This window comes from Oratosquilla oratoria, chromosome 1, assembly GCF_046742065.1.
Source record: "Oratosquilla oratoria isolate Oo_2021 chromosome 1, ASM4674206v1, whole genome shotgun sequence".
Taxonomy (NCBI): domain Eukaryota; kingdom Metazoa; phylum Arthropoda; class Malacostraca; order Stomatopoda; family Squillidae; genus Oratosquilla; species Oratosquilla oratoria.
This window is the reverse complement of record NC_134777.1, coordinates 3,162,563-3,172,768: the sequence shown is the minus strand read 5'-3', so window position 1 is coordinate 3,172,768 and position 10,206 is coordinate 3,162,563. Positions and strand designations below refer to the sequence as shown.

Here is a 10,206-nt window from a genome sequence, read left to right as displayed (position 1 = left end):
GAGAGAGACTGGAGGAAGTGGGTGCGTATGTGTTAGGAAAGGAAAGGGAGGAGTGGAGGTGGAGGTAGAATGTAGATTGAGAGAAGCGAGGAAATGCCTCAGGAGATTAAAAAGTGTAATGAGAAAAAGACATTTGGGAATGGATGCTAAGAGGAGATTTATGAAGGAGTGATTGTGTCGACAGCACTATATGGGGCAGAAACATGGAGAGGGATTTAAAAAAGACAATAAAAAAAAAACGACAATACAAAATGAATATCGCTGATAAATCCAAAGAGAATCCCAAAGAATTCTACAGTTAAGAGATAAAAAGGTTGCTAGGAATCACATTGGTCCACTATTCTCTGATAACGGTCAACTTGAATATTCAAATGAAGGAATGTGTAATATTTTAAACAATTATTTTAGCTCGGTATTCGTAAACGAAACACCTCAAAGTGAGCTCCAAACTGAAACCTGTGAAAAGTGTAGATATAACAAAAGAAAAAATTAAAAGGTGTATAGAGACACTCAAAGTTAATAAAACACCAGGCCCTGACGGTTGTCATCCAAGAATCTTAAAGGAAATGAAAAATTATATTGTTGTTCCATTGGGAATTGTTTTCAATAAATCCATCATATCCGGAGATGTCCCAAGAGAATGGAAGCTAGCTAACGTTACTCCCATATTCAAAAAAGGTGACAAAAAGAAACCAAATAACTATAGGCCTATAAGTTTGACTTCAATCGTAGGAAAAATAATGGAAACTATCATCAGAGATGCTATCGAACATCATTTAGAAAGTAACCGTTTGATAAATGATAACCAGCATGGTTTCAGACGGAAACGTTCTTGCGTGACTAACTTACTCGAATTCTACAACACAGTTGTCTCGAATTATGACAAAAGAAACAATATAGATTTAATATATCTAGACTTTGCAAAAGCTTTTGATACAATCCCCCACGAAAGACTACTTACTAAATTAGCTTCACACGGAATAAGTGGTAGTCTATTAAGTTGGACTAGTAATTGATTAAATGATCGAAAACAGAGAGTTGTTTTAAATGGAAAAGTTTCTAGATGGAAACATGTTACAAGTGGAGTTCCTCAGGGTTCCGTTCTTGGGTCACTTCTATTCATAGTATTTATAAATGATATAGACCACGGAGTAAAATCTACTGTTTCCAAATTTGTTGATGATACAAAGCTGTGCGGAATGGCAAATGATCACTTAGATCAGTTAGATATTCAAGAAGGTTGAGCTAAATTACAGCAATGGTCTGAAAAGTGGCTAATAAAATTTAACACAAGTAAATGCAAGGTAATGCACATAGGTCAAAATAACAGTAAGTACGATTACAAGTTATTTGGAAATTCGTTAACAAAAGTGAATAGTGAAAAAGATCTCGGCGTAATTATCAGTAACGATCTCAAATCATCCAAGCAGTGTATTTCAGCCTCTGAGAAAGCAAATAAGATTCTAGGACTGATTGCGCGATCTTTTGACTTCAAAAGTCCATCACTCATTAACAAGCTATATAAATCGTTAGTTCGTCCACATTTAGAATATGCTGTTTCCGTATGGTCACCGAATCTCATTAAAGACATTGACAGATTGGAAAAAATACAACGGCGAGCCACAAAACTGATTCCAAATATCAAAAATGAATCATACGAAAATCGACTTAAATATATGAATCTATTTTCCCTAAAAAAGCGTAGACTCAGAGGCTGCTTGATACAGGTCTTTAGAATTCTAAAGGGAATTGACAACATCAAAAGCGACAAAATTTTCACATTGAATGAGAATCCGACAAGAAACAATGGTCTCAAACTGTCCGGAAATAGATTCAATTTGAAAGTGGGTAGAAACAACTTCGCCAACCGTGTAGTTAATGAATGGAATAAACTTCTTGCAGAGGCAGTGCAATGTAGTTCAGTTCAAAGCTTTAAAAATCATTTAGATGAACACCTAAGCAAGATGCTGTAATGATTATATATAATTTTATATTATTTGTTTTTTGTCTTGTTATCATTTGTCTGTTTGATTCTCATTTATTATTAGTTATATGTCAATTTATTATTATTTACTATTTACCTGTTTGTTTGTTATTTGACTATGCCTATGCTGTTATTTATGTATTTTCTTTGATACATTATTATAGTTTTTTTTTATTTATTTATTATCATTATTAGGATTTATTCGCATCCGACCTAGATATGAACCAAAAGGTCCCCTGTCGACATGCTCCGCCTTTGTAATCCTTTGTAATCCATAAGAGAGGCAGAGAGAAGGAGTTTGAATGTGTTTGAGATGAGGTGTCTGAGAAGTATGATAGGGGTTACTACGTTGGATAGTGTGAGAAACGAGGAGGTGAGGAGGAGAACGGGGTGGAAAGGGAGCTGGGAGATAGGGTTGATGGAAGAGTATTGGGGTGGTTTGGACACATGGAAAGAATGAGTGAAGAAATATTAGTAAAAGAGGTGTGGAAGGTTGAGGTGGAAGGAGTGAACATGAGGGGGCGACCAAGGACGAGATGGATGGATGGGGTAAAAACGGCATTGGGAAAGATGGGAATGTCTGTTGAGGAAGGACGGGAGAGGACAGAAGATAGGGGTGAATGGAAAATGCTTGTGTATGGATGATGCCGTGATGTATGAGGGATGTGGGTGGGGGATGGGGGATGAGGGAGTATCTGTGAAAAATAAATTGACGCAGCCCGAAGGGATTTCTCCCTGTTTTCTCCATTTCTGCATGAGGGGACGGAGAAGGGGGGAGGGGGTTGCCGATTTAATGAAGCGGCTTTGCTATGCATGTGCTGTGTCTTGCGACACTGCTTCTGACCCAGGGTAGTGGGGGAGATGCAGGGATGACCCGTAATCCAAGAGGAGCCAAGATAAGAGGGAGGGAACGGGATGGATGGGAGTTGAGTATGAGGGGATGGAATGAGTGGGAATGGTTTTTGTGCCTTTATTTTATTTTTTATCTTTATTTATTTATCTATTCATTTATTTATTTATTTATTTATTTATTTATTTATTTATTTATTTATTTATTTATTTATTTATTTATTTATTCATTTATTTGTTTGTTTATTTTTACTTATTTATTTATTTTTACTTATTTATTTATTTATTCATTTGTTGCTATCTCCCTTGTAAGAGGGAAAATGCCTTTGGTATATGTATGCATTATTACTATCATTACTATTTTCATTATTGTCATTATTATTCCAAATTCGCCCCTTTATAAGGAAGAGAAGTCTACTGGCATATATAAATATTATTTTATTCTGCTACCAGAGATGTGAATGTGGTTATATTGGATATTATACAATACATGCCATTCCACACTGAGCAGGCAGTTTCATATGTCTGCACCCATACGTACACTATTTCACAAAGGTTAGTAAAGACCACAGACTGCTGTCTGCCATATTCATTTATGAAATTCTATTAATCTAAACCTAAATTTTACCGGAATCCTCCGTTGGAAGTCAAGCTCATTTCTTTCCGTCCAATCCAAGGTTTGTGAAGTGGAAGTGGCGCAAGAGTCAGTATGTCCGTGTCCAAGTAGATACCACCATATTGACACACCAGAGCAAGGCGGAGCGCATCTGACAGGTTATATATTGGCCAGTCTACGATGTAGAGAACAAATAGAATTTCATTAACCCTCTGTTAGACAAAAGTGCAAATTTGGACATTAAAATAGTTTGTTTAGGCTTCTGCGGTTTACAGGAATTTCTACCTTGTAAAGAGTAAAAAAGAATATTTAGATTAGAATATTTTGATTAACTTTTTGGGTGTCACAAAAAAAAAAAAAAAAATGGACACTGAAGGCTTTTGTTCTGACGAAAACCAGATAATTTCATTCAACCTAGGAGGATTATCTATCCAGTAAATGGTTAACTCTTTCATTATGATAATGTCTTATACATACTAATACCAAATTATTTATTTCAGTATGAGGATTGTAGTAAAAATATAAACTTATCTCTGTCGAACCTTTTGCTATGATGATACCCTGTGGCTAACACCATATAATTCAGGTAAAGGATTAAGATCATTACCAATGAACCCTTTTTTATGATAGTACCATTTAAATGCCTCATCCTGACTAATGTCATACTGTAGCAAGGGGGTTAAGGCCATCCATTTGACCCATTCACTACATTGACACTCTGTATAGGTTTTAACTTCAGACAGTTTGATTTTGCTTGAGAAATGGAGTGAATGATACAATGGATCTACCAGTGTCTGTCATATGCCACCTAACCATACACATATCCATCCATCTTCACCATGCCTCCATCAAGTACTTACCAGTGTTTGAAGCCCAGGTCAGATTCTGGTTCCAGTCATGTAGGGGAGTTCCTTTAAAGATCTCATTAATATTGGCAGCCACCAGGCGCACATTGGGAAAGGAGATGAGTTTGTCGATGAGAGTGTTGGTATCATTTATGTATGGTGATGTCATCAATAGATGAACAGTATGATCTTCATGGTGCCGGGCTGCACTCTCGACTGCACAGGCCTACATTACCAGAGCACATGCTTAAATGAGAACTGTTGGAATTTTATTTCCTAACGCTTCGTCCATACCAGGACATCTCCAGAGTACATTACGTACTCTTGAGAAGTCCTGGTAAGGAAGAACGTAAAAAAAAAAAAAAAAAAAAAATAGAACAAAGCTAACAGGAAGAGGAGGAATAAGGTCGGGAGAGAGGGGGAGAAGAGAGAGGGAGGAGAAGTCGGGATAGGAGAAGAAAAGGAAGAAAAAAGGAAGAAAAAAAAGACAAATTTTGCTCTGTGGCAGGAGAACTACCAAAGAAGAAATGGGGATAGGGTAGAAGAAGAAGAAGAAGAAGAAGAAGAAGAAGAAGAAGAAGAAGAAGAAGAAGAAGAAGAAGGAGAAGAAGATGATGATGATGAAGAAGAAGAAGAAGAAGAAGAAGAAGAAGAAGAAGAAGAAGAAGAAGAAGAAGAAGAAGAAGAAGAAGAAGAAGAAGAAGAAGAAGAAGAAGAAGAAGAAGATGAAGAAGAAGAAGAAGAAGAAGAAGAAGAAGAAGAAGAAGAAGAAGAAGAAGAAGAAGATGAAGAAGAAGAAGAAGAAGAAGAAGAAGAAGAAGAAGAAGAAGAAGAAGAAGAAGAAGAAGAAGAAGAAGAAGAAGAAGAAGAAGCTGAAAGAGAGAGAGAAATAAATGAAATCAGACGAAAGTAATGAGTGGAAAGTAAGAGGATGGATGACAGGAGAAGAAAGATCAGAGGGCAGCGCAACCTGTAACCAAATAAGAAAATACTTAGCCTGCTCTTTATTGGACAGAATGAATTATAGTATAATTTCTAGCAACTGCCAAGTGATTATTGTATAGTGACATGGGGTACCGTACGCCTTGTATTGGTGGTGAGGAGTCTACACCAGGAGGCGTGTAGCTGCGGCCGAATCCATCACCTTTGTCTTATGTGTTTGGACTGTTGGGGCAGGTAACAGTCACTGCTGGGAATAGGAGAAAACTTACAACTAAGCAAATTCGAGACCAGTATGTTTCTGATTACGGCACCAGTCATTGTAAATGGATGGGCAGGACAACTTTCTGTATTGTTTCTGGCTATTGCCATACAGTTTTATTGAGTTGTAGGTGTACCCTCTTCCAGCAAAGAGTTTGGGTTCCTGAGCTGCGAGGAGTCTCTCAAACAGGATTTAGTTTTCATGAGATCCCAAAGTTAAATGCTAATTTCCTATATATTTATATAGCAAGGGTTTTTTCCCCTTTATGAAGTAACCAAGTCAAAGGTGCGCACCCACTTCTACCCACTCCATTCCTACCCACCATCCTTTTCTCACCCTCATTTTAGCTCCTCGTGGATGACGAGTCACCCTTGTATTCCGCTCACTGCCCTGTGTCAGAACCAGTTCAGTGAGACACAGCACATCCATAGCAAGGCCGCTTCACTTAATCGACAGCCCCTACCATACTTCTTACACATTTCATCTCAAACACATTTAAACTTCTCTCTGCCTTTCTTAGACACCAAGTCTCCACACCATACAGTGTCGTGGGCACATTCACCATCTTCTTATAATTTCCTATTTGCATCCATTCCCAGATGTCTATTTCACATGACACTTTTTAGTCCCCCAAGTTGTTTACTCGCTTCTCTCAATCTATACTTTACTTCCACCTCCACCCCTCCCTTTTCTGCCACATGCGACCCCATATATCCAATATTATTCACTTTCTCCAGCCTCTATCCTTTAAGACTTATTTGTCTGCCATCCTCTCCCCTTGTACATCACTTTGAATAAATATTGAAAAAATCTCTCCTATCTCATGCCTTCCCAAACTGTCACTATCTATATACCAAAAATTTTCCCCCTAATAAGGAAAGTAGCCGAGTCAAAGACACGTACCTACTCCCACCCATTCCAGTACCATCCACCACCCCTTCATTCACCTCATCTTAGCTCCTCATAGACGACGGGTCATCGCTGTATCCCGCCCATTGCCCTGGGTCAGAGGCAATGTAGCAAGATACATCCACAGCAAGTTCGCTTCATTTAATCGGCCAGCACACACAGCCCCTTCTCCGTCCCCTCATGCAGAAAAAGAGAAGAAGGGGAGAATCCCATCGTGTTGCGTCAGTATATCATTCCCACTTAAGCACCCTTCTATCACCCCACCCCCTCCCCTCCCTTCCTTGCATAACAGTATCATTCATACATAGCCACTCTCCACTCATCCCTATCTCCTGTATTATCCTTTCGTTGCTCAACAGACATTCCCCTCTTGCTGCACGCCAACCTCAGCCCATCCTTCCATTTCATCCTCGGTCGTCTACTCAGGTTCACTCCGTCCACCTATAACTTCTAAACCTCTTTTGTTTACTTTTTTCATTCATTCTTTCCATGTTACTAATTTCCTTAATCCCATTTTTGACCCTGCCACAAGCGCAGTGTCGTCGGCAAACCTTCCACTTTTCTCTATTTTCTTTAACCATCCCTTTCCCATTACCCTTGCATTTACCTCCCGCAAAACCCACGTACACATTAACCACTTCAGTATGACAACGCCTTCGTAGGCGTCATGAGGCGCGAGTGGGTACATGAGGATCCCGGTGTCGGCATCTTGATTATATATATTTTTTGTAGTTGTTCATGAGTTACCCCCGGATTCTGTGGACTCGTTTGATCACGTTTTCTGTGTCTATTATTACTCAAATTAAAAGAGAACGAGTAATACAGCAGTGACTTTATATATCATAATGCGAATAGTGTGAAGAATCGTACCTATGGCAGCCGATGCTGCGTGCGAGAATTTATTCGTGCTGAAGTAGTTAAACAGCCATGGCGACGTTACACATCCCTGACGCACCCCAACCTTTACTTCAAAATGCTCGCTCTTTCCATTTCCAATTCCAATATAGGCTCTACTACTCCCGTAAAAAAATCAATAGATGAAATAAAATAAGTAAAAAAAAATCTTGATTACCCTTAAAAGCTTTACCCCATTTCCATTCATCTGCAAAACCTCCCACAATGCCTTACTGTTTACCTGCCATAAGCCTTTTCCAAATTCATGAAAAAAAAAAATCCTTACCATTTGTTAAAGCTTTCTCACATATATGATCTGCCTACACTAAAATTGCATCCACACAACCTCTACCTTTCCTAAACCCACACTGCTCCTCACCGATTACTCCATCTGTTCCTCTCCTAATCACCTCAAATAAAACCTTCCCATAAGCTTTCCGAAATGCACTCAACAAGTTGATTCACCTAAAACTACTACAATCACATTTGTCTCCTTTTCCTTTGCATAGTGGAACTATACAGGCACTCCTCCAGTCCTCCGGCACTCTACCCAGCCTTAGACACACATCAACCTCACTAGCCAGTCCACTATTTCTGTACCTCCCTACTTCAGACAGTTTGTATGATACCCATCTAACCCAGGTGCCTTACCTGCTCTCATCATTTTCAAAAGTACTTGTGCTGCATCTCTTCTTATTTCCCCTCCATTTTCATCTCCCACCAACGTCATTTCTTTAGCACCTTCCACTGCTACCACCAATCCCTCCCTATCCTCCTCCACACTCAGCAGCTATCTAAAATACTCTATCTTTCCCCTACCGTCTTCTCTTCCATTAAAATCTGTCCATCTGCGTCTTTCACCTTCTCTTCTCTACTTGACTTACCTCCCCTTCCTCTCTTAACTTTCCTCCAAAACATTTTTATTACTTTAAAAGAATTCTGTCACACTCCAACCCCCACCCCTTTACATTTGCTCTCCTTTTTGCCTCCTTTATCATATGCTTTGCTCCTCTTCTTTTTTTCTTCGCACCTCTCATATGTTTCTCCTATAACCTCACATCCAGTTTTGGAAAGGAGAGATTGAGAAATGGAACAACTGGAAATGGAAACGGTGGATAGATTGGTGAAGGAAAGGAGAGAATGAAGGAAGAGGGAGTAGAGGAAATTGTTGAAAGTTATGAAAGAGGAAAAGGAAGAAAGGAAGGTGAGAAATGGACCTGTAACTAATAGGGAAACAGGAACTATCCTATATGGCTACATACATGTAATAATGAAAAAATAAAGCCTCAACTTATATTTACTGAAAACCTAAAAACCTACAGTGGCCAGTCTTCAGGCCTTTCCAGATACCTTTAAAAATACTGTCATATGTGTTGTATTAGTGTTTGAGTGACAAATGATGGATACCTACTTGTTGTGGTCTTGCAAGAGGGACAGCAGACAAAGCGTATCTCATTTCTTAATATTCATGTTTCAGTTTCAGATCTGTTTCAGCATCATACTAAGAATTGTATAAAAATGCCAATCAGTGTCTCATATCAGCCAACGCATTCGAAACAAACTTACCATTTTGGCATTCAGGGAAAAAGCGCAAGATGTTTCAACGAAGAATATGTTCCTGCCAGATTCTTCTGGCATCAACTTTTGCATAGGAGATGAGAAGGTCTCCTTCCTGGTCCTCTTGGAACAAAGGATATTCTGCCAACTACTTAAAGAAATTGTTGATGTCGGTGACATGGTTTGGGTTTCAGTCTGTGTCGCGTCGCGTTTGTAGTCCGAATCAATGACATGCTTCATAAAGTCATTATAGTTCGTAATAATCTTAGACCTATTGTCACTTCCTGTTGAATACCACAATGTTGTCAGTGTTGGTCAACTCTAAAGAATGGATTACATTGGTAAAGTATACCCCCCATGCCATGATCTATAGCAATATTCGATGCAGAAAAAAAAACGAAACAAACAAATACCAAAACAGAAAAATAACCGAGGAAATAAACTTTACTGTTAGCAGACATTACAACATATTACTCGTATGTTTATCCAACTGCATCTTCAAACTTAAAACTCCACCATATGCCATCGCCACTGCAAGAAAATGACTAAATTGATACTTTGACATAAACTAAGGTACCCTTTCTCTTTATAAGAGGTGAAAGTGTCTCTTAAAAAACATACTCTTATCACAAGAAAAGGAATAACTTCCCTTCTGCTAAGATGAAAAGTCGCCCTGGCCCCCATTAAACTGTTTGGACCAAAACTAATGCAGTGAGACAGAGGTCTTCCACAGCAGGGCCCAACAGCCAAAGCAGGTTTACTCACCCCCCCCCCCCTCACACACACACGTACATACAATTCAGTACGTACAACTATCCTTAGCATCCATTTAAAATAAGGAACTAAGGTTTCCCTTACCCATTTTAAGTTCTTGCATCCATTTCCATCCTGTGCACTATCTAAGAAGAGTAAGGCAAGGTCTTATAACGGGATTCGAAAACAGAGTGAAGGAAAACTAACAGCTACCTCACCACCTCCAAGTTTTGCCCCTAGATAACGCCTTTAGTGAGAAAGCGGCTGAGATTGATAGAATATTCAGGCGCTGTCTCTTCCACTAATCAACAATAACTTCATTTCCAACTAACAACCCTAAGTCCTCCGGTGATGATGTGTCATGATGAAGGCCAGAAGATGGATACTCTGGAAGCACAGTGGTGTAGGCACAGGTGATGTTGGCATAGTGGTCATCCTGTGAAAGGATGAAAAGAGAACAGCACAGATCATAGGACCCTACACGACTTGGCAACCCTGTTCAGAATCCACTCTGCTCACCCGGCATGAGAAAAAAACAAAAAAAAAACATAAACAAAGACTTCCCGAACCTAACCAGGTTAGTAATGCATACCCACTA

At 39.2% G+C, this 10,206-nt stretch overlaps 1 protein-coding gene across 1 annotated transcript; it reads right to left on the bottom strand.

Moving 5' to 3' along the window:
- Window positions 1-3,418: 3,418 nt before the first annotated feature.
- LOC143031629 (alpha-1,4-N-acetylglucosaminyltransferase-like) lies at window positions 3,419-9,717 on the bottom strand. Its single transcript, XM_076195735.1, has 5 exons — window positions 9,714-9,717; window positions 9,330-9,386; window positions 8,865-9,139; window positions 4,310-4,520; window positions 3,419-3,624 (listed from the first exon to the last, which is right to left on the bottom strand). The coding sequence occupies exons 1-5, from the start codon at window positions 9,715-9,717 to the stop codon at window positions 3,458-3,460; spliced, it is 714 nt and encodes a 237-aa protein (XP_076051850.1). The 3' UTR covers window positions 3,419-3,457.
- Between the last annotated feature and the right edge of the window lie 489 nt (window positions 9,718-10,206).

Bases quoted from the DNA above. Each gene is read 5' to 3' on its own strand.
- LOC143031629 (XM_076195735.1), bottom strand. The intron at 9,140-9,329 runs GTAATATGTTGT...GGTATTCAACAG, and splicing joins GCAGTTGGATAAACATACGA to GAAGTGACAATAGGTCTAAG. The intron at 3,625-4,309 runs GTAAGTACTTGA...TCTACATCGTAG, and splicing joins GACCTGGGCTTCAAACACTG to ACTGGCCAATATATAACCTG.